The sequence below is a fragment of the Ammospiza nelsoni genome, chromosome 18, assembly GCF_027579445.1.
Source record: "Ammospiza nelsoni isolate bAmmNel1 chromosome 18, bAmmNel1.pri, whole genome shotgun sequence".
Taxonomy (NCBI): Eukaryota; Metazoa; Chordata; class Aves; order Passeriformes; family Passerellidae; genus Ammospiza; species Ammospiza nelsoni.
This window is the reverse complement of record NC_080650.1, coordinates 8,605,432-8,629,631: the sequence shown is the minus strand read 5'-3', so window position 1 is coordinate 8,629,631 and position 24,200 is coordinate 8,605,432. Positions and strand designations below refer to the sequence as shown.

General features: G+C 54.1%; 1 gene segment (V, D, J or C); it reads left to right on the top strand.

Moving 5' to 3' along the window:
* The first annotated feature begins 1,069 nt into the window (after window positions 1-1,069).
* LOC132081621 (Ig lambda chain C region-like) lies at window positions 1,070-22,333 on the top strand. The segment is given in 2 exon segments: window positions 1,070-1,321; window positions 21,798-22,333. Coding segments are annotated over 2 exon segments (597 nt in total).
* Window positions 22,334-24,200: the final 1,867 nt, after the last annotated feature.

Sequence of the window (24,200 nt, the reverse complement as noted above, 5' to 3'; positions counted from 1 at the left end):
CTGCTGCATTCCCCATAACCTTATCAGACCAATCCTGTGCTCCTGGAACACTGACTGACCCCTGTCCTTCTCCTCTCTCTCCTCTCCCTCTCCAGGTTCCCTGGTCCAGGCAGCAGCAGTGACTCAGCCATCCTCAGTATCAGCCAAAGTGGGAGACACCGTCAGGATCACCTGCTCTGGGAGTAGCGGCAGCTATGGCTGGTATCAGCAGAAGGTCCCTGGCAGTGGCCCTGTCACTGTGATCTACTGGAATGACAGGAGACCTTCAGGTATCCCTTCGCGATTCTCCGGATCCCAGTCCAGCTTCACAGGCACGTTAACCATCACTGGGGTGCAAGCCGAGGACAAAGCTGTCTATTTCTGTGGTAACAATGACAGCAGCAGCAGTGGTCAGCACCGTGGAAGCCCTGACTCCAGCATTCTCTTTCCTCTTGCTGCTGCCTTTTCTCCCTGCAAGACCCTCATGCCTTGGGTTCTGTGTATGGCTCTGGGCCCCTCCATTGCATCTTGGGGCCTTTGGGCACAGGGGCACCACACCACCCTGCTGCCCAGTCTGTGCCCCTTGGACACTGACTGACTCCCCTCTTCTCCCTTCTGTTCTCTCCCTCTCCACCATTGAGTCAGCTGTCTTCTTTGTCAGCCAAGGTGGAAGGCACAATCAGGATCACCTACTCTGGGGTTTACCAGCATCTTTCGCTTTGGCTGGTTCCAGCAGAAGGTTCCTGGCAGTGGCCCTTTCACTGTGATCTATAATGACAACAAGAGACCCTCAGGCACTCCTTCACGATTCTCTGAATCCACATTCGGCTCCATAACCACCTTGACCATCACTGGGGTCCAAGCCAAGGACGAGGCTGTCTATTTCTGTGGTAGCAATGATGGAAGCAATGCTGGTCAGCACGGCGGAGGCACCCTCAGGCCCTGTGTTCTGTGTGTGTCTCTAGTCCACTTCATGGTATCTTTGTGGCAATTGAGCACAGGGACCTCATCCTGCTGCCATGCAGGTTTGTGCTCCTGGGACACTGACTGACCCCCAGGTTCTCCCCTCTCTTCTCTCCCTCTCCAGGTTCCCTGGTCCAGGCAGCAGTGACTCAGCCACCCGAGATGTCAGCCAAGGTGGGCGACACTGTCAAGATCACCTGCTCCAGTAGCAGCAACAGCTACTATGGCTGGTATCAGCAGAAGGTCCCTGGCACTGGCCCTGTCACTGTGATCTACAGCAATGACAAGAGACCCTCAGACATCCCTTCGCGATTCTCCGGCTCTGGGGGCACGTTAACCATCACTGGGGTCCAAGCCGAGGACGAGGCTGTCTATTTCTGTGGTGGCTTGGACAGCAGCTATGTTGGTGTAATAAAAATGACAGATTTTCAAATTATATACAGAGGAAATAAAAATGGCATTTTACAGTTCTTCTCGTTGCAAAGCAGAGTGATGAATCTGAGGCTGGGGCAGGTTTTTGTCTCCTCTGCATGACCATGGCTACAAATGTCCCCCGTTTTGTGTCCTAGCACACTGGAAGCAAACTTGGAGCTTGGGATCATTATCCTAGTCCCTACAATACCCATGGTGTGGCTTTTCCCCCCATCCCACTGCCTCTGATGACCACATTCTCCTGCTATTGCCAGAGGTGCCCCCAAGCTGGGATGCCTTGGGGTACATTTGGCTTGGCTCTGTTCCTCAGATTCACTAGGGGCTGTGGTTGCACCTATTCTCCTTTGAGTGTTGTATTCCCCATCCCCCTGCCCAGGAGATGACCATGTTCCTGGAACACTGGGTGAAACCCCTCTACTGCCCTCTCTTGTCCTTCTCCACAGCCCCTGACCCAGGCAGCATCTCTGAGTCAGCCATCCTCAGTGTCGGCCAGTCTGGGAGAAACCATCAAGACCTTCTGGTCCCAGGGTAGCAGTGGCTGTACCTGGTCCCAGCAGAAGGCCTCTGATGGTGTCTTTGTGATAAGCTCGAAGAGACCCTCAGTGGTGCTGGAAGACATTGAAATGACATGGCTCATGGAAGTAAAGATCTGTGGTGGGGCTACTAGTCCCTGCCCTCAAAATGTCCTGTGCTATGGTTGCTCAGAGGAGCTGGGACAATCCCTGTCATGATTTATGGACATTCAGGTAACCTGCCAGTCCCTGCCAGTTCAGGGCTGATGCACACTCATCTCTGGTCACAGCAACTGTGCCAAAGGACCCTGTGTCTGTGTGAGAGGCTCTCCCCTGGGTGCTGAGTGGCCACGGTGCCATGCAGAAACCCTGATGGTTGTGGCCAGGGCCGGAGCAATCCCTGCACCTGGTGGAAGCCGTGGCAGGGGTGAGAGGCAGCAAGGGCAGAGTCCTGGCTCTGGCTCTGCTCTCAGTTCCTGCACTGCTGTCCCTGAGGCCCTGCTTGTCCCCACACGGTGTCAGTGTGGCTCCGCTGCACAGGCAGGAGGCTCACGGGCCCGGCGGGAGGCAAAGGGGCTGTGGGCAGCCAGGTGCCAGCGAGGTTCAGAGCAGCCCCGCCGGCTCCTGTGGCGGCTGCCCTGGGCCGTGCTGTGCGTGGGCGGCAGAGGGGCTGCCCCCGGCCGGACGTGATTTTCCTTTGTGTTGTTGAGCCTGGAAGCTCCTGGTCTTGGTGTGGTTCCCATTCCCTTTCAAAGCCCCTTTTCTCTGCTCTGCTCTTCTCTTGTGGCAATTCAGAGAGGCCCAGGGTGGCACCCTTGGTTGAAGCAGGATGTGGTTTTCCCAGTTGCTCTGTCCCTGCTGATGATCAACACCCAGGGAGTGCAGTGCCCTGGGACTAGGAGGCACCAACCAGCCTTGGGCGCTCAAGGGCAGGTGGATGTGTCCCCACGGCCAGGTGGTGCTGTTCCCTGCTCTGTGCACAGAGCTCCTGGTGCATAGAGGCAATGGTCCTACTGGGCAGGAACAGGCACGGAGTGGTCCCCAGATGATCTGAGAGTACATCAGCCATACTGGGGAAGGAGCAGGCAACCCGAGCCATCTTTGGTGGGACAGAGGTGCCTGCAGCACGCTGTGGTAGCACTGGGACAGGACCTCCAGGGAACATGCGGTGCTACATATCCATGGAGAACCTGTGCCTGGGCAGATAGGGACTTAAAAGAGGGTCAAGACCCACAGCACAGCACCATCACTGTGAGGACATGGAGCTGGTGGGATTGCACCATTGCCTGGGCACTTCTACTCTCAGTGCTTGCCCACAGCTCAGGTGCCATGGCCAGACTTGCCGTGCCTGAACAGGGTTTCTGGACACAGGGGCCACATGATCTTCCATTGGGAGGTCTGAGCTCCTGGGACACTGACTGACCCTCGTCTTCTCCCCTCTCTTCTCTCCCTCACCAGGTTCCCTGGTCCAGGCAGCACTGACTCAGCCATCTTCACTGTTAGCCATTATGGGAGACACTATCAAGATCACCTGCTCTGGGATTAGCAGCTGGAGCTATGCTGGCTGGCATCAGCAGAAGGTTCCCGGCAGTGCCCCTGCCACTGTGATCTATCAGGATAACAACAGACCCTCGGGCATCCCTTCGCGATTCTCCGGTTCTGCATCCGGCACCACGGCCACGTTAACCATCACTGGGGTCCAAGCCAAGGACGAGGCTGTCTATTTCTGTGGTGGCAGGGACAGCAGCAGTGATGCTGCACAGTGACACTGAACAATGGGGAAGTGATACAAAACCCTCCCGCTTCAGCTGTCTCTTACAGTCCCATCGCTGTGCCCATCCTCTGTCATTTGGGGAAGGGATGACCTCCCTGCAGCCCTATCCCTGTGCACTGAGCCAGGGCCAAAGTCCCCCTGTGCTCCTCAGCTGGTGTCCAGGGCCCTGCTGGCTGCCTCCCTGCCCAGCCCCCAGCCAAACTGCAACAGGAGCCCCTCGACATCACCCAAGACAGTTTAGCCTTGTGGCCCCAACACCGAGTGCCAGGGGGATGGGCCAAATCTTTGCCTTCAAAGCCTAGGAAGGAATATTTCCCATGGGTGCTGGAGCTCTGGCATCATTCATGAGGCAGCCAGGGCAGACCAGGGCTCATCAGGGAATGCTCTGTTGTGTTCAAGGGCAGCTGCTGGGCTAAGGCTGCATTGGCTGTGTGTACTCAGTGCCAGTCCACTGGGCTCACTTTCAGCCTCTGCAGGAGCCCCCAAGCACCTCTGGCCCTCAGGGAACCCCCAACCAAGGACAGCATCCCGCTATGACCCCACAACAGCAAGGAGCCTGAGCCCATCCCCATCCTGTGATGTCTGAGCAGCTGGCACCTGCCTGACCTTGTCCCCTTCCTTGCATTGTTATTCATCTCTGGTGTAGATATCCTGGCCAAACTCAGTGTGACCTGCTGGGGAATTTGAGCATGGGGGTCCAATCATTGTCCCAAGGCCTGGAAAGATCTGTGCTCCCAGCTCACTGACTCACCTCCTGTCCTCCCCTCTCCTCTCTCTCTCTCCAGGTTCCCTGGTCCAGGCAGCATCACTGACTCAGCCATCCCTGGTGTCAGCCACTGTGGGAGTGTACATGAAAATCACCTGCTCTGGGAGTAGCTACAGCAACTATGGCTGGTTCCAGCAGAAGGTCCCTGGCAGTGCCCCTGTCACTGTGATCTACCAGAATGACAAGAGACCCTCAGATATCCCTTCGCGATTCTCCGGATCTGGGTCTGGTTCCTCGAACACGTTAACCATCACTGGGGTCCAAGCCGAGGACGAGGCTGTCTATTTCTGTGGTAACTGGGACAGCAGCAGTGATGCTGCTACAGTTGTGCAGCAGATTGTTGATGTGATACAAAACCTACCATGGCAGAGTTCTGTGAGGATTCCCTACATTCCAGTATCAAGCATCAGGGTAGAGCTCCCTGCCTTACTGAACAATCTCTTTTCTTGTCTCCTTCTCCAGCTCCCCTGGTCCTGGAAGTATTGCTATTTAGCCATCCTTGCTTTCAGCTAATCTCAAAGAAACCACAAAGATCAGCCTCTCTGGCCTTAGCAGTATCTTGTCTTATGGTGGCTGTTCCCAGAGGGGGTCCCTGTCACTAGAGCAACAACATACTCCCGAGCATGCCTTTGCAATTTTCCTTGTCTGCCTCCACAGCCAAAGGAGCAGCATGGAAAGGCAGAGGCAGGTTGGGGAGAGGTGGGGCAGAGAGGTCTGTGCAGGTGTGTGGGGCTGGCCAGGCCGGGCACTTGACCTTGTGCTCCAGGGGCTTCAGGATGCAGAGCCCTTCTGTTCCCTCTGGTGCTGCTGACAAGGGGGAGAGTCACTGGTGCTGGGGCAGTGCCTGCAGTAGGGGTGATATGGCACCTCAGCACTTGTGGGGGCCATGGGCTTGGCTGGGGCAGCTGCAGGTGCAGAGCTTGGCGCAGAAGCCCCTGCATGAGAAGAAAGTGGCTAGAACAGCTGATCTTTGCTAAGATTGAGGGGCCTTTGCTCACACAACTCAATCCAGCTGAGCATAGTCCTGTAGCTCCTGAAGCACACCAGCTTCTAAGATCCACCACCTGTGCTTGCACCAGGACCTCTTTTTCCCAGCTGAGTACCCAAGGGAGCAGGTGGCATGAAGTTATCTTGCTGCATTGGTGGGCAAGAAAGAGAAGAAGCAGTGGCACAGAAGCCAGCAGGAGATGTTGGGAGACACATTTCTATGGAGGGCCAGGTAGGCAGGCACATAAGAGGGTGTTGGGTGCCACAGTGTGAGGACATGGAGCTGGTGGGATCACACTGTGGCCTGGGCCCCTCCTCTCCTCACGGTGCTCACCACAGCTCAGGTGCCATGGCCAGACTTGCTGAGCCAGAATGGGGCCTTTGGGCACAGGGGCCCCACCCTGCTGCCCTGGCAGGCCTGTGCACCTGGAACACTGACTGACACCCAGCTTCTCCCCTCTCTTCTCTCTCTCTCCAGGTTCCCTGGTCCAGGCAGCGGTGACTCAGCCACCTGAGATGTCAGCCAAGGTGGGAGAGACTAGAGACACTGTCAGGATCACCTGCTCTAGGCTTAGCAGCAGCAGCTATGCTTATGGCTGGTACCAGCAGAAGGTCCCTGGCAGTGGCCCTGTCACTGTGATCTATGCTAATGACAAGAGACCCTCAGACATCCCTTCGCGATTCTCCGCATCCACATCCGGCTCCACGAACACGTTAACCATCTCTGGGGTCCAAGCAGAGGATGAGGCTGTCTACTTCTGTGGTAGCTGGGACGACAGCAGTACTGGTGGGGATGATGAAGCCAGTGAGTAATGGGGAAGGAGACACAGAAGCTAATGTCAAGAGAAGCTTTTCAGCCATTTTTTTCTCATGGACAAACAAAGCTGTGATAGTGGAGTTGAGGCAGGTTCCTGTCCCCTGCCTAAGGACATGAATGTGCATGACAAGGCACAGGAGGGGACTCTTGCCCCTGTTCCCATAATAGGAAGAGCACTGCCTCATCCCCAGCCCTGTTGCCTTCTGCGTCAGGCTGCTCCCTCCTGCTGCAGCTGCTGCTGCTGAAGCTGCCTCTGCTGCATTGCCCTGGGCCAGGCTGGGCCCTGATTGTCCCATGTTTCTGTACCCATGACCAGGTCCCTTGCCCTCAGAGGGTGTTGTTCTACTGTTCTGCTTCTGCCAGCTCTCCTTCCAAGGCCATGGGTCTCTAATCTTCCTCTCTGTCTTGAGGCTGTCTTTCCCAATGTGGCATCAGAACCATTGGGCACAGCGGACTGCCACACTGCCTGGGCAGGGCTGTATTCCTGGGGAGAAATAATTGATCCTTCTAGTATTACCCCTCTCCCTCTCTAGGGTCCCTGGACTAGGCAGGATCACTGAGTCAGCCATACTCAGTGTAATTAAACATGGGTGAAACTATGAAGATCCCCTGCTCTGGGAGCAGCAACAACTATGGCTGGCACCAACAGAAGGTCCCTGGCAGTGCCCCTGTCACTGTGATCTATCTTAATGATAAGAGACCCTCAGACATCCCTTCACGATTCTCTGGATCCATATCCGGCTCCACGGGCACGTTAACCATCACTGGGGTCCAAGCCAAGGACGAGGCTGTCTATTTCTGTGGTGGCCAGGACAGCAGCAGCTCTCCTGGTCAAGGTCCATGGCACAGCCCTATCAGTGTGAGGTCATGGAACTGGTGGGATTGCACCATAGCCTGGGCTCTTCCTCCTCTGCAGTGCTCACCCACAGCTCAGGTGCCATGGCCAGAGTCATTGTGCCTGGAGGGCAGAGGGGCCACATTCCCCTGCCCAGGCTTATCTGTGCTCCTGGGACACTGACTGATCCCCAACTTCTCCCCTCTCTTCTCTCCCTCTCCAGGTTCCCTGGTCCAGGCAGCGCTGACTCAGCCACCTGAGATGTCAGCCAAGGTGGGAGACACCGTCAGGATCACCTGCTCTGGGGGTAGCAGTGGCAGCAACTATGCCTGGTTCCAGCAGAAGGTCCCTGGCAGTGGCCCTGTCACTGTGATCTATTGGGATAACAGCAGACCCTCGGGCATCCCTTCGCGATTCTCCGGATCCAGATCCGGCTCCACGGGCACGTTAACCATCACTGGGGTCCAAGCCGAGGACGAGGCTGTCTATTTCTGTGGTAGCTATGAAGGCAGCAGTGGCAGCTACTATGGTGTGAGATAACGGTGAGTAACAGAAAGTGACAGAGTCAAAAAACAGGGGAAAGATTTTGGCCTTCTCCTTCCTGGCAGCTCATGGTGTAGCTGTGTCCCCCACAGACACTTGGTACTGATGGCCAGGTCCTTCTGTGCTGCCAAAGCTACTTGTGCAGCCATTCAGCAATTGGCTGGGCTCTGCCTCTCAAAGGTCTGTGACCATGTCCTTATCCGTTGGATTCCCTGTAATCTTGTCCAGGCAGGTCTGTGTACCTGGGACACTGACTGACCTCCTCTCTTCCCCTCTATTTTTTCCCACACAACGTTCCCAGGTCCAGGCAGCAGCAGTGACTCAGCCATCCACAATGTCAGCCAATGTGGGAGAGACTGTCAGGATCACCTGCTCTGGGGCTAGCAATGGGAACTGGTATGGCTGGTACCAGCAGAAGGTCCCTGGCACTGCCCCTGCCACTCTGATCTATGAGAGCACTAACAGACCCTCGGACATCCCTTCACGATTCTCCGGATCCCAGTCCGGCTCCACGGCCATGTTAACCATCACTGGGGTCCAAGCCTAGGACGAGGCTTCTATTTCTGTGGTGGCTGGGACAGCAGCAGTGGCAGTTGGTATGGTGATAGAGATGTGGAAATGAGGTACAAAGGAGCTAAAGATGGAGCTTCTCTGCCCTCTTTCTCAGGGCTGAGCAGGGCTCTGGGCTTGGTGCAGCTTCTTTTCCTCCCTCCATCACCACTGGCTCTGAATGGCCTCCTCCTTTCCTCATGCTGGGCACGGGAGTCCAGGGGCTCTGCAGTGCATGGCATTGTCCTCAGCCCCACCACCTCATTCTGCTGCCAGCCACATCCTCTAGCTCTGCCAGGGCTCTTCATGGGGCCCTGACCTTGAGCTCAGGCCATGAGCTCTGTCTGAGGCAGTGACCCCTCTGTTCCATCAGGACTTTTCGGCACAGCAGCCCTGTCCAGCAGGTCAGAGAGGGCTGTCCTGGGGCACTGACTGACACCTCTCTTCTCCCTTCTCTCCCTCTCTACATTCCCTGGTCCAAGCAGCATCTCTGAGTTGGCTCTCCAAGGTGTCAGCCAACATGGGAGAGACTTTCAAGATCAGTAGCAGTGGCTGTGCCTGCTCCCAGCACAAGTCCCTGTCACTGTCATCTGTGATAGCAGCAGGAGATCCACAGTGGTGCGGGTCCCTGCCAGTTCAGGGCTGATGCACACTCATCTCTGGTCACAGCAACTGTGCCAAAGGACCCTGTGTCTGTGTGAGAGGCTCTCCCCTGGGTGCTGAGTAGCCACGGTGCCATGCAGAAACCCTGATGGTTGTGGCCAGGGCCGGAGCAATCCCTGGACCTGGTGGAAGCCGTGGCAGGGGTGAGAGGCAGCAAGGGCAGAGTCCTGGCTCTGGCTCTGCTCTCAGTTCCTGCACTGCTGTCCCTGAGGCCCTGCTTGTCCCCACACGGTGTCAGTGTGGCTCCGCTGCACAGGCAGGAGGCTCACGGGCCCGGCGGGAGGCAAAGGGGCTGTGGGCAGCCAGGTGCCAGCGAGGTTCAGAGCAGCCCCGCCGGCTCCTGTGGCGGCTGCCCTGGGCCGTGCTGCGCACAGGCGGCAGAGGGGCTGTCCCCGGCCGGTCGTGATTTTCCTTTGTGGTGTTGAGCCTGGAAGCTCCTGGTCTTGGTGTGGTTCCCATTCCCTTTCAAAGCCCCTTTTCTCTGCTCTGCTCTTCTCTTGTGGCAATTCAGAGAGGCCCAGGGTGTTACCCTCGGTTGAAGCAGAATGTGTGCACCAAGGCCATGGTCCTATTGGGCAGGAATAGGGTCAGGATGGTCCCTGGCCGGTCTGAGAGCTCAGCAGGCATGGTGAGGAAGGAGCAGGCAACCCAGACCAATCCTGCTGCCTTTTGGTGGGACAGAGGTGCCTGCAGTGGAGAGATCTGTGGGACAAGAGCTCCAGGGAACATTGGTTGCCATGTATCCATAAAGAGCCTGTGCCTGGTCAGATAGGGGCTTAAAAGTGGATCGAGGGCCGCAGCACAGCCCCATCACTGTGAGGACATGGAGCTGGTGAGATTGCACCTTAGCCTGGGCCCTTCTCCTCCTCGCACTGCTCGCCCACAGCTCAGGTGCCATGGCCAGACTCGCTGTGCCAGCACTGGGCCTTTGGGCACAGGGACCCCATCCTGCTGCCCAAGCAGGCCTGTGCTCCCGGGACACTGACTGACCCCCGTCTTCTCCCATCTCTTCTCTCCCTCTCCAGGTTCCCTGGTCCAGGCAGCGGTGACTCAGCAACCACCCGAGATTACAGCCAAGGTGGGAGACACCGTCAAGATCACCTGCTCTGGTAGCAGCTACAGCTATAGCTGTCACTAACAAATATCCCTGGCACTGCTCCTGTCACTGTGATCTACTACAGTGACAAGAGACCCGCGGACATCCCTTCGCGATTCTCCGGATCCAGATCCGGCTCCACGGGCACGTTAACCATCACTGGGGTCCAAGCCGAGGACGAGGCTGTCTATTTCTGTGGTGGCTATGACAGCAGCAGTGGCAGCTATGGTGTGTGGCGACCATGAATAACAGAAAGAGACTGAGACTCAAAATGCAGAGGAAAGATTTTGATCCTTCTCCCTCCTAGCAGCTCTTGGTGTAGCTGTGTCCCCCACAGCCTCCTGATACTGACGACCATCTCCTCCTGTGCTGCGAGAACTTCTTCTGTGCAGCCATTTGCAATGGGCTGGGCTCTTCTCCTCAAATGTGCCTGTGACCTTGTCTCTGTCTATTCTGTCCTTGACTGTTGCATTCCCTGTAATCTTGTCCAGGCAGGTCTGTGCTCCTGGGACACTGACTGGCTCCCCTCCTCTCCCCTCTCTTCTCTCCTCTTCCACATTCCCTGGTCCAGGCAGCACTGAGTCAGCAACCATCCTTGCTGCCAGCCAGCGTGGAAGAGACTGTCCGGATCTCCTGCTCTGGGAGTAGCAGCTACTATGGCTATGGCTGGTACCAGCAGAAGGTCCCTGGCACTGGCCCTTTCACTGTGATCTACAACAATGACAAGAGACCCTCAGACATCCCTTCGCGATTCTCCGGCTCTGGGGGCACGTTAACCATCACTGGGGTCCAAGCCAAGGACGAGGCTGTCTATTTCTGTGGTGGCTGGGACAGCAGTGTTGGTCAGGATTGAAGCCCCCTGCAGGATGGTTGTTGTTGACCATGGATGCTGGGGGATGCTGTTTCTGTGGAATGACTGAGGTTTGAGAACTGCAGTTTACAGGAATGGTTATGCAGATGGATAGTACATCAGAGGCCCTTGGATTTAGGGATCCCTGGTGGGACCAACACCCTGTTCTGCCATTTGGACGTTTGGCCATCACCATGTCACGTGTAACTCATCATAAATCTGGCAGTTTTTCTCAGCAGTTGAAATATGGTATGGGAAGTATCCTCTAATGAGTGAGGTGAGCAGGTGCTGGGGAAAGATATATTGGCAGGTTCCTGCCTTGTGAATGGAGTCTTAATTTCATGGAGGAGCCATGACATGTGGTGGCTTAAAAGCTAGACAAGGACCACAGCACAGCCCAAACAAGGATGAGGACATGGAGCTGGTGGTATTGCATCATGGCCTGGGCCCCTCCCCTCCTCACAGTGTTCACCTACGGCTCAGATGCCATGGCCAAACTCACTGTGCCTGGGAAGGGCTTCTGCATGCAGGGCACATCCTGCTGCTCTAGGAAAGCTGTGTTCCTGGGGCACAGATTGATCTCCTTCTTCTCCTCTCTCTTCTCTCCCTCTCCAGGTTCCCTGGTCCAGGCAGCGCTGACTCAGCAGCCACCCGAGATTAAGGCCAAGGTGGGAGACACTGTCAGGATCACCTGCTCTGGGGGTAGCAGCAACTATTATGGCTGGTTCCAGCAGAAGGTCCCTGGCACTGCCCCTGTCACTGTGATCTATCGGGATACCAACAGACCCTCGGGCATCCCTTCGCGATTCTCCGGATCTGCCTCCGGCTCCACGGCCACGTTAACCATCACTGGGGTCCAAGCCGAGGACGAGGCTGTCTATTTCTGTGGTGGCCAGGACAGCAGCAGCTATGCTGATGAAGTTACAAAGACAGAGGAAATAAAAGCATAGATTTTCAGTCCTTCTCATGGCCAAGCAGTGTTGTAGATGTGGGGCTGGGGTGGGCATATGTCTTCTCTGCATGACCATCACTATGAATGCCATTTTTTTTATTGAACAGGAGGCTGGGGACCATTGTCCTCACCTCTAACAAAACTCATGTTATAGCTGTGTTCCACACCTCACTGCCTCTTGCTAATGATAACCATGTCCACCTTCATCTGCCAGAGCTGGCTGACTCTCTGCTCAGATGCCTTGGCCTGGGTTCTACTTCTTAAATATGCTGGTGACTGTGTCTGGGTTCATTCTCCTCTGACTGTGGCATTCCCTGTAAACCTCCTCCCCAGGAAGATCTGTTCTCCTTGGGCACTGACTGACCTCCTCTCCTCCCCTTTCTCTTCTCCCTCTCCTGGTCCAGGCAGGAGCAGTGACTCAGCCATCCTCGATGTCAGCCAATGTGGGAGGGACTGTCAGGATCACCTGCTCTGGAGCTAGCAACAACTGGTATGGCTGGTTCCAGCAGAAGGTCCCTGGCACTGCCCCTGTCACTGTGATCTACAATAATACCAACAGACCCTCGGGCATCCCTTCACGATTCTCCGGATCCCAGTCCGGCTCCACGGCCACGTTAACCATCACTGGGGTCCAAGCCGAGGACGAGGCTGTCTATTTCTGTGGTAGCTATGATGGCAGTGTTGCCCAGGCTTTTGGTTATGGTGGGGTAATTTTTTCGCTCCGCTTGGTTGCAGAACTTTTCCCTGTATGGGGAAGAGTTTCTGAGCATTGGCAGTTCCTATCCTTGGTGCCTGCAGCTATTTTGGCTCTTGTTTTACCAGGTCTTGTCTGCAATTCTGTCCTCGTGCCACATCTCATCTGGTGGCCATAGTGTGTTGAAGATGTCCCCATTACTTTGTCATGCATTATAACCACACAGAGCTTCTCACTGCCTAGGGACCCCCTGCTTTGCAGTACCTGGCTGCTGGCCTGGACGTGGTTCCCCTCAGCCCATGGGCAGGGCTGTCTCCAACTGCTCCAGACACTGGGTATCCATAGCAGGCCATGTCCCCAGGCTGTCTGGCCTCAGTGCCTGGGATGAGGAGTGCCCTGAGGGGCAGTGGGCAGGGAGAGGTTTCAGGTTCTGGCTACAGCAATCCCTCAGGAGTGCCCAGGGTGGGCATCGCACCTAGGGTGTCCCACATGTGTCCCTGAAGGCAGAATGGTCCCATTACTGTTCCCCTGCCTGGGGAGGGCTGTGCTCCTGTGCCACTCACTGACTGCCTCTTCTCCCCTCTCTCCTCTCCCTCTCCAGGTTCCCTGGTCCAGGCAGCAGCAGTGACTCAGCCATCCTCAGTATCAGCCAAGGTGGAGACACTGTCAGGATCACCTGCTCTGGGGGTGAGAACCACCATAGCTGGTACCAGCAGAAGGTCCCTGGCACTGGCCCTGTCACTGTGATCTACTGGAAGGAACATAGACTTTCAGGCATTCCTTCACGATTCTCCAGCTCTGGGGGCACATTAACCATCACTGGGGTCCAAGCCGAGGACGAGGCTGTCTATTTCTGTGGTAACTGGGACGGCAGCAGTGGTGGCTATGGTGTATAGTGGCAACAAGAAGTAGGAAGTGAGAATTCCAAGGATTTCCAAACTCCAAAATGAAAGAAAATATTTCAGCCCTCCTCCCACTTGGCTGGCTGTGGGGTAGGTTCCTGTCCCCTCTGTACAGCAATGGCTACGAATGCCCTGCTTTTGCTGTCCCACAGAACTGGAGGTTCTCTTGTTCTCCACCAAGTCTGAAGGTCATTGTCCTTGTTCCTACAAAGATCAGTGTGGCTTTGTCCCCCAACCCATCACATCTTGTTACTGGTGACCATGTCCTCCTCCTGCTGCCTCTGTGCTGGGGTGCCTGGGGCTGTGTCACTCTGATCTATGGCAGCAACAACAGACCCTCAGGCATCCCTTCGCGATTCTCCGGATCTTGGTCCAGCTACACGGGCACGTTAACCATCACTGGGGTCCAAGCCGAGGACGAGGCTGTCTATTTCTGTGGTAGTGCTGACAGCAGCAGTACTGGAGATGAGTAATGGGGAAGTGAGACACAGAAGCTAATGTCAAGAGAAGAAGCTTTTCAGCCATTTTTTTCTCATGGACAAACAAAGCTGTGATAGTGGAGTTGAGGCAGGTTCCTGTCCCCTGCCTAAGGACATGAATGTGCATGACAAGGCACAGGAGGGGACTCTTGCCCCTGTTCCCATAATAGGAAGAGCACTGCCTCATTCCCAGCCCTGTTGCCTTCTGCTTCAGGCTGCTCCCTCCTGCTGCAGCTGCTGCTGCTGAAGCTGCCTCTGCTGCATTGCCCTGGGCCAGGCTGGGCCCTGATTGCCCCATGTTTCTGTACCCATGACCAGGTCCCTTGCCCTCAGAGGGTGATGTTCTACCGCTCTGCTGCTGCCAGCTCTTCTTCCAGGACCACGGGTCTCTAATCTTCCTTGTCACAGACAAGATAGATCACAGTGTTTCCTCTTTTGTGAAAAATCCTTTTTTTAGGATTTTTCTCCCTTCTGAGAAGCTGTGGCTTCAGCAACAAAATGTAAACAATGGTTATCTGCTGCTGTGGAATGCAACAGGTAGATTCGTGATTGGTCTCAGGTGGATGTTTAGATTTACTGACCACTCACAGCAGAGCTGTTCTTGCTTTCTGCCTGGACACAGAACTTTGTTATTCATTCCTTTTCTATTCTTATCTTAGCTAGCTTCTGAGAACTTTTCCCTCTATTCTTTTTAGTATAGTAATAATGTATTATATATCATAAAATAATAAATCAAACCTTCTAAACATGGAATCAACATTCTCGCCTCTCTCTTTGCCCTGAAAACCCTTGCAAGCTCTGTAACACTTCCTCTTTGTCTTGAGGCTGTATATGTCACTGTGGCATGAGGACCATGGGCACAGGAGGCCTATCTTACTGCCTGGGCAAGGATGTGCTCCCAGTGCTCACACCATCTCATTGCCTTTCACCTCTCCCTCTCCAGGCTTCCTGGTCCAGTCAGTCATCCTCGGTGCCAGCCAGCCTGGGACAAACTGCCTGGGCTATATGCTCTGGGAGCAACAGTGGCTATGGCTGGTACCAGCAGAAGGTCCCTGGCAGTGCCCCTGTCACTGTGATCTACTGGGATGACCCAAGACCCTCAGACATTCCTTTGTGATTCTCTGGTTTTGTATCTGGCTCCAGAGGGTCACTGGTGTTCAAGCTGAGGGCAAGGCTGTCTACTATTGTTGTAGCTTTGACAGCAGCAGTGCTGATCTCATGGTGACACCTGTCCCACAGGCAAGCAAGATCTTGAGTGTCAAAAAGACTGGTTTTGGTGCCTCATTCCACTCCACCAGGCATGACCACCTCTCCAGCTTTGGGACTTTTCCATTCCCTTCTCTGAGTGTTCCAGGGCTGTGACTCTGAGCATGATGTGGCACTGAAGCTGGTTTCTCAGAGAACTTGTGGATGACCCATCCCTGGAAGTGTTCAGGGCAAGGTTGGATGAGGATTGGAGCAATCTGGTCTAGTGAAAGGTGTCCCTGCCCAAGGCAGGAATGTTGATGGTATTTAATGTCCCAACTCAAACCATTCCATGATTCTACAACTGTGTTCCCAGTGACTGGTCCCAGGTGCTGCAGAAGCCCTGACCTGGGCTCATCCTCACTGCCCAATAGCCATGTGAGGGGCAGAGGAGACTGGGACAATGTTAGGAGCTGCAGACAGTGGAGCTGCCCAAGAACACCTTTGCCACATACCTGCTCCACAGTCTGAGTCCTGCCCAGGGCCTGGCAGCATTGCAGCTGCCCTGGCAGCTCAGACTGGGAGTGTGGGCATTTGCCACCCCTGGGTGCACTGGCTGGGCATGGAGAGCTTCTGCCTCAGCCCCGGCTCTCACATGGCTCTGGCATAGCTGTCCCCAGTGTCCATGTCTCTGCAGCAGAACACCTTGATCTGCTGCAGGGGCAGCAACAATGCTTATGGCTGGTACCAGCAGAAGGTCCCTGGCACTGCCCCTGTCACTGTGATCTATGCTGATAGCAGCAGACCCTCGGGCATCCCTTCGCGATTCTCCGGATCCACATCCGGCTCCACGAACACGTTAACCATCACTGGGGTCCAAGCCGAGGACGAGGCTGTCTATTTCTGTGGTGGTGAGGACAGCAGCAGCAGTGCTTAGACAGTGGCATGCAGCAATTGGGGAAGTGATGCAAGAACGTCCTGCTATTGCAGATATCAGTCAGGAGTCTCTGCTGTGCTTGCTTGATGGAGGGTCAGGCCCTCACCATGGCCCTGCCCTTGCTGCCCTGCACTGAATGTGGCTGTCCCTGATGTCTCAGCCTGGCACTCCCTTAAAGCCCCAGGTCCCTGCCCATTCCCTGGCACTCTGGGAGGGGATATATAGCACTTGGAAACACACTCACCTCCATGGCCACATTATCCATGGCTGGGTCCAGGCAGAGGAGGAGGAGAAGCGGGAGGAGGCTCTCACTCTTCTGGTTGGGACACCAGTGGTGATCAGGGCCACGGTAACTCCCAGCACAGGAAAAGGGAGACACAGGCCCACTCTTGCCCCAGTAGGACACCCTCGCGTGCTGCCTGCAGCTGCCCAGGCACAACATGGAGCAGCATCTGTGCCTGTGTGGCAGTTCCTGCTATGGGACACATGCTGTGCTCCAGCAGGTCCCCTCCATGCTGCTCACAGGGAGACAGCCCTGCAGCCCTGCCCTGCCCATGCCAGCCAGGCTCCTGGTGCCCTGGGCACCCTGGGAACAGCATAGTCAGGTACAGGGAGGATCCTGGGGGAGAGGGAATTTCCTGTGTGCAGCCACTCTTTGTATGGGTTGAGACTGCCAGAGGCAGCTATGATCCCTGTGCCCTGAGTTGAAGCAGCACTGACCAGGAGCTGCCCCAGCTCTCGCCGCTGAGCACCAGCACACTGGGCTCATGATCAGATAATGGGGAGGCATAGCTGGACCCTGGGGCTCAGTGCTGGCCCACTCCCATTGTTCTGGGGTGTGAATGCCTGGGAAGAGCAAAGGTCTTGGTCTTGAGTGGTGGATCAGAGGAAGGGCTCGGGCACAAAAGCAGGAGATCAAGAGGGTACTTTACAGGCCTGGAACACCTGTGGGAGGGAAAAATGCCAAAAATTAGTTGAGGAATGGTAGAGCTTGGTATCATTCATGTCCCATTACTGGGAGCTGCAGATACTTCTGTTTGCCCTTGCCACAGTGCCCAGCTCTCCCTTCTTAGGCACTGCAGCCACTCAGCCTGGTGTGGGGGCAGGGGGGGTCAATACTGGTGGGTTTCAGGCTCAGAACTGGGGGGTGTCTCCGCTTTGTGTCTGTGGACAAGCCCTGCTACCTCTGGGGTGGTGGGGTTGGGTGTGAAGCAGGGAGGGATGTGCGGAGAGAGGCGCGGGCAGGATCCGGCCGTGACCGCAGGGTCGGATTTGCATGGAGGGGACGTGTCCTGGGCGGGCGGGGGCTTAAAAGGGAGTCAGGGTCCACGGCACAGCTCCATTATTCTGGGGACGCTGAGCCGGTGGGACTGAACCATGGCCTGGGCCCCTCTTCTCTTCGTGGTGCTCGCCCACAGCACAGGTACCATGGCCAGACTCGCTGTGCCAGCACTGGGCCTTTGGGCACAGGGACCCCATCCTGCTGCCCAGGCAGGCCTGTGCTCCCGGGACACTGACTGACCCCTGTCTTCTCCCCTCTCTTCTCTCCCTCTCCAGGTTCCCTGGTCCAGGCAGCACTGACTCAGCCATCCGAGATGACGGCCAAGGTGGGCGACACCGTCAGGATCACCTGCTCTGGTAGCAGCTACAGCTATGGCTGGTACCAGCAGAAGGTCCCTGGCACTGCCCCTGTCACTGTGATCTACTACAATGACAAGAGACCCTCGGGCATCCCTTCGCGATTCTCCGGATCCAAGTCCGGCTCCACGGGCACGTTAACCATCACTGGGGTCCAAGCCGAGGACGAGGCTGTCTATTTCTGTGGTAGCTATGACAGCAGCAGTACTGCTGCACCGTGATACAGAGCAATGGGGAAGTGGTACAAAAACCTCCTGCCTCAGCTTACCCTTGGAGCCCCAAGACTGTACCCATCCTCTGTCACTTGAGGAAGTTATGACCTCCCAGCAGTGCTGTCATGGCCCAGGGTGTCCCATGTGTGTGACCGCAGGCAGATTTGTCCTGTCACTGTTCCCTTGATCAGAGAGGGCCATGCTCCAAGTCACTGGCTCACCTTCATCTTTTCTCTCTCCTCTCCCTCTCCATGTTCCCTGGTCCAGGCAGTGCTCTTTCACCTCTACTCGGTGTCAGCATTGTTGGACAAACCACCAAAGTCATCTGCTCCAGGGATGGCAGCAGCTGTGACTGGTACCATCCTAAGTTTCCTGGCTGTGCCCCTGTCATTGGGATCTGCTGCAATGACCTGGGACCACCAGACATCCCTCTGGGGATGCCAGCCTGGCGCCATGAGCACAGTAACCATCTCTGGGGTCCAAGCCCAGGACAAGGCTGTCTGTTGATGTGGTAGCTACCAAAATGGCAGTGATGATGTTACCATGGTGAAATGGAGCAATGGGCATGGGATACAAAGTCTTCCTGCCATGGCAGGGGCCTGTTAGGAGACTCTGCTGTCCCTGTTTGGTGGGGCAGGTCCCTGGAACAACCCTGTCTTTTTTCTGCCCTGCGCTGTTTCCAGTGACACAGCTCCACCCTCACAGCCCTTTCCTTGTCATTGGTGGATAAGAGCAGATAGGATAGAACTGAACGGACAATTTCAGATGGAAGAGGCCTTCAATGATCACATAGTCCAACTGCGTGGCCACTTCAGGCATGACAAAAATGTAGGGCATTGACCAAGTGCCTGTATAAAACACTTGCAGGCCTGGGATACCATCCAGCTCTCTAGGAAACCTGTCCAATATTTGCCCACACTCTCAATAAAGAAACGCTGGGATAACCTCCTGTGCCTGCCTGTGCCCCAGAGCCAAGATTCTTCTGATCTCCCTAGCAAGCACCCAGAGCCCTGCTGATGCCTCCCAGCCCTGCTGTGCCAGGACCCTCTGGACCATCACCACCTCTGGAAACAAAGGAGTTAAAGATGGAGTTTCTCTGCCCTCTCTCTCTCAGGGCTGAGTAGACCTGAGGGCTTGATGCAGCTTCAAGTCCCCCCTCCATCACCTCTGGCTCTGAATGGCCTCCTCCTTGCCTCATGCTGGGCACGAGGAGACCTGGGGCTCTGCAGTGCCTGGCATTGTCCTCAGCCCCACCACCTCATTCTGCTGCCAGCCACGTCCTCTAGCTCTGCCAGGGCTCTTCATGGGGCCCTGGCCTTGAGCTCAGGCCGTGAGCTCTGTCTGAGGCAGTGACCCCTCTGTTCCATCAGGACTTTTCAGGACAGCAGCCCTGTCCAGCAGGTCAGAGAGGGCTGTCCTGGGGCACTGACTGACACCTCTCTTCTCCCCTCTCCTTCTCTACATTCCCTGGTCCAGGCAGCATCTCTGAGTCAGCTCTCCAAGGTGTCAGCCAACATGGGAGAGACTGGTGATCTCCTGCTCTGGTGGCAATGCCAAAAGCTACTTCAGCAGCACCCTGCTGCATGCAGCACAGCCTCTGTCCTCCTCCATGCCTCCCTGCAAGGAGAGCAGAACTGAAGATAGGAGCATTGTCCCCTTCTTGTCCTCCCACAAAATGAAACCGAAACCCCATTGAAGCCTGAGAAATGCTCAGAAAATGATCATCCACAATAGAGGGCAGTGGCTTCAGCTAAATGCTTTGCATATACAATTTCAGTGATGTCTTTTCTTTTCGGATAGTTTCAGACTTTGCACAAAAGCATAAACCTTCCCAGAGGCAAAGCAAACCTCTGAAAGAGAAAGTGTCTCAAACCACAGAATCTTCAAAGTGTTACCTGTTCTACAGTGAACTATTTATAGAGTTCCTGTGACTCAGGAAGTTCACTGCCTCTTTCTATAACTACTTGCACAAACCACATCATTTGAAAATCTGTGGGTTCAATTTACATTGGTGCTGTTGGCATTCAGTGGTCCAAGATGAGCACTGAATGTGCCAATCTGTGGGATTGGCACCACATTGGGAAAATATTTTTCAAAGAAGCAGCCGAGCCTTTACAGGGAAATTTGAAGTTAATTGGTTTTAGCTGAAACTCATTTTGTCTCACCCCTTCCTTGGCTATCTCAGCTTTATGAAGGCATCTCCACCTCTTGCCTTTTCATATTTTTAGGGTAAATATGAATAAAAATAAGTTGCCTGCAGAGACCTTCAGCTATTATCTCCATTGCTGGTGGTGGGAGCTGCACTGAAAGAGCCCAGCCAGGACCAAAACTCCACAGGTACAGCTGTGCCCACGCCTTCATCCTTCTGCGTCCATCGGGGCGTCCCCATCCCATCACCTCCATTCCACTGCACCCATTGGGGTATTTCCAGACCATCCTCCCCACCCTCCCACATCCGTGGGCTCCAGGACCGCTCAGCCATGAGGCAGGAGGTTTTTGTGTGGCCCTGTGTCACTGTGTGGTGTATTCGGGGCCGGGACCATGTTGACCGTCGAAGGTGAGTCACCGACTTCCCCTCGGTCTTTCCTCTCCCACCGCGGAATTTTGACATTTTGTCAATTTTGGGCGATTTGGGGTATTTTCTCGGACTTGGCGCCGGGCTGGGGTCTGCCGCCCATTTGGGGCCGGGCACTAAGCCCGGGCTTGGGGGCTCTGCCTCGTCCCTGCGGACTCTGACGACTCTGTGCGTGCCACGGAGATTCGGGGCGTATTTTCTTAGTCAAAAAGTCTTAAAATTCGTCCAGGAAATGTGTCTGAGGTCTGAGGGGGAAGGAAACTCAAATTTAGGTCCCTAAAAGATGTGATTTTTGTCTTTGTCAAAGAAATTTGTCAGTCTAAAGTCGATGTCTTCAATTCTTAGTCCTGAGGACTAAGTCTCTGTCACCCCTGGTGAGAGGCAGGGGCTCTTCTGCGGGGTCCAGGGGTGCAGGTGCTGTGAAAGGGCAGCCTGTCCTCGGCTACATCAGCCCACAGTCATCCTGACTTTGTGTTAAAATGTCCCTGGAATCTTAGACAAAAGATTCCAGGGGTGTCTTAGAGAGCCCATTGTCCAGGTAAGACATGTCAAAAATGGAGATTATTGGACTGAAAATGCTGCCGGAAATGTCGTTTGTCTGTCTTTGTCTGTAATTTTTAAAAGAGTTTGTTGAAAAATCCCAATTTGAACCAAATTACGCAGGGCTAAGACCAAGAAAAATGTTATTTGGGTATTTTTTTAATCAAAAAGTATTTAATGGAGTCATCCTGGTTTTTAAATGGAGATAGAGATAGAAATAGAGGTGAAGATAGAAATGGAAACATTGCACATTGGAGGAGGCAGCAGAACCACGCCAGAAAGACCAGACATCTTTTTTCCATCTTCCTTTGTGTGATTTTTAGTAGTAGTTTCCAGAGACAAGAAAATGTCTGAAAGCAGAACTAGGCAGAAAACAGGATGGTTTGTCTGTGAAATTTTGGGGTTTAAAAAAAAAAAGCCCTGTAAAAGGAAAGAAATGGCTTTATGGCAAAGAAATTAATATTTAATTTTATATATATATACCTAAAATATACATAAATATATAAATATATATAAAATTAGTCTTTTATATATATGAGATACAGAAATGTATAAATATCCATGTTATATGCATTTTATAGAATTATACATCTATTCATATGACATGGCCGACCAATGTATGTATATTGTACACTGTATATATATTATGCATATTAACTGTATATTCTATCATATCTAATACATATATGCACATATATGTGCACATAGTGTATATAGAACATATATACAAGCATGTATGAGATGTATGTGTATTGCACACACACATATGTGCATATATTTTTTATATATATATATATATATATATATATATATATATATATATATATCCCAAATTTAAATGCATTGCAGTTAGGAGTGATAAGCTCTGGCTGTGGGGAAAGTGGGGAGTTTCTGGGTTGTGTCAGCAGGGCAGGCAGGGGCTGTGGTGGGGGACAGGGCCATCTCTGACCCCATACCACTCTTGTCCCTCACAGGCCAGCCTAAGGTCGCTCCCACCGTGCACCTCTTCGCGCCATCCACCGAGGAGATGGAGTCACAGGGCAAAGCCACCCTGGTGTGCCTGATGGAGAACTTCTACCCAGGCAAGGTGACAGTGGAATGGGTGGCTGACGGCAATACCATCACCACTGGCGTGGAGACCAGCCAGGCCCAGCGGCAGAGCAACAACCAGTACATGGCCAGCAGTTACCTGTCCCTGCAGGCCAGCACGTGGCAGAGTTACAATTCTGTCTCGTGCAAGGTCAGGCACGATGCTGGAAATGTGGAGAAGACCGTGAACAGATCCGAGTGCTACTAACCCACCCCGCTGGCTCCCTCCCTCCGCCCCACCTCTGGAACAGCGGCTCCCCCAGCCGCAGGTGTCTCTGCCCATGTCTGCCCGTCCCCTGCTCCTGTCCCCCCACTGTGAGTGTCACACAAATAAACACCGACACTGAACTACGCTGGCTCAGCATCCCTGGCTCTGTGTCCTTCCAACGCGCCCGCTCCCCTCGTGGCCTGGCAGCAGCCCAGGGAGGGTGGGATGGGAACACCTCCACCAGTAGGGAGGGTGGGATGGGAACACTTATGTGTGTGGAATTTGCAGGCAACTCCAACATGGGAAGAGATGAGAATCTTGACTCCATGTTTCAGAAGGCTGATTTATTATTTTATTATATATATATTATATTAAAAGAAAACTATATATTAAAACTACACTTAAAGAATAGAGAAAGGATTTCATCAGAAGACTAGCAAGGAATAGAAAGGAATGATAATAAAATCTTGTGACTGCTCACAGCCTTGACACAGGTGGCTGTCATTGGTCATCAAGTAAAAACAATTTCACATGCTGGATAAACAATTCTCCAAATCACATTCCAAAGCAGCAAAACATGGAGAAGCTGAAGCTTCTCAGCTTCGTGACATATGTGTACACACACACTTATATTGCAGGGCCTCTGCAAAGCTTTTGCTCAACCCTGGGGACCCCAATGAAATCCCCTGGCACTGCCAAGACAGGGAATGAGCAGCCTGGGGCACAGCCTGCACTCAGCCCCCATGCACTCATTGCACACACAGCCCTGGCTGTGCCATCCTCAACCCTTGCTCCTGTGCCTCTGGGTGCCAGCTGCCTTGCGGGCACATGTGGCCGGTGGTGGAGGCACAGCCAGCCATGTCCCTTTGCCACCAGGCTCTGTCCCCCTTTTATTGTCATCCCAGTGCTTCCCAGAATGTAGCTGCCAGTTAAGCACAAACACCAGCCTGTCCATCACACCCTGTGCCACCACAGCTGGGACTCCTGCGTGCCACATGTCCTGTCCCCATCCCCAGCACAGCCCTGGGGAGTTTCCCTGCAGCCCTGCCCATGGAAGGGCTGACAGCCATTGCTGTGCTGAAAGCACCAGTGCTCTGCTGTTGTCACCCCATCAGGGCAGCCAGGAGCCACTCCAGGGACATGGGCTGGGAGCAGCCAGCCATGCCATGTGCAGTTCTGGGGGAGGTGTCCCTCACCAGCTTCTTGGGAAAGGGGGATGGCCCCAGCACGTCCTCCTCCTCAGGCTGTGCTAGTGGATTGCCTTGCTCCAGGCTTTGGGTTGCCACATGTCCCTGCAAGTGTCTTCTGGGGACACAGAATCATAGAATTCTAGAATGGAGTTGGGTTGGAAGGAACCTTTAAAAATCATCCAGTCCAAGCTCTCTGTAATGAACAGGGACATTAACCAGATCAGGTTGCTCAGAGCCCCTTTCATTCTGATCTTGAATCTTTCCAGGGATGGGACATCCACAGCTTCCCTCAGCTACCTGTTTCAGCACCTTACCACTCCCACAGTAAAAAATTTCTTAATTTTACCTATCCTAAATTGACCTTTCTTTAGTTAAGAAACATCTCTTGTCCTATTGCATCAGGGCCTGCTAAAAGGCTGCTATAAGGTCTTGCCAGAGCCTTCCCCTCTCCAGGCTGAACAGCCACATCTCCCCTATCTTTTCATCATAGCAGAGGTGCTCCAGTGCTCTGAGATCTTTGTGGCCTCCTCTAGACTAACTCAAACAGGTCCATGTCCTTTTTATGTTGTGGGATCCAGAGCTGGACACAGCACTGCAGGTGGGGCCCACCAGAGTGGGTTACAGGGGGAGAATCCCCTCCCTCAAACCACTGCCCTCACTGCTTTTGATGCAGCCCAGGATATGACTGGCTTTTTTGGGCTGAAGGTGCACATTGCCAGGCCATTATCCACTGATTGATTCAAATCCTTTGTGGCAGGACTGTTGTCAATTCCCTCGTGCCCCAGCCTGTATTGATATGAGAGCACAGTGTCCCTTCCCTCCTGCTTTTTGTC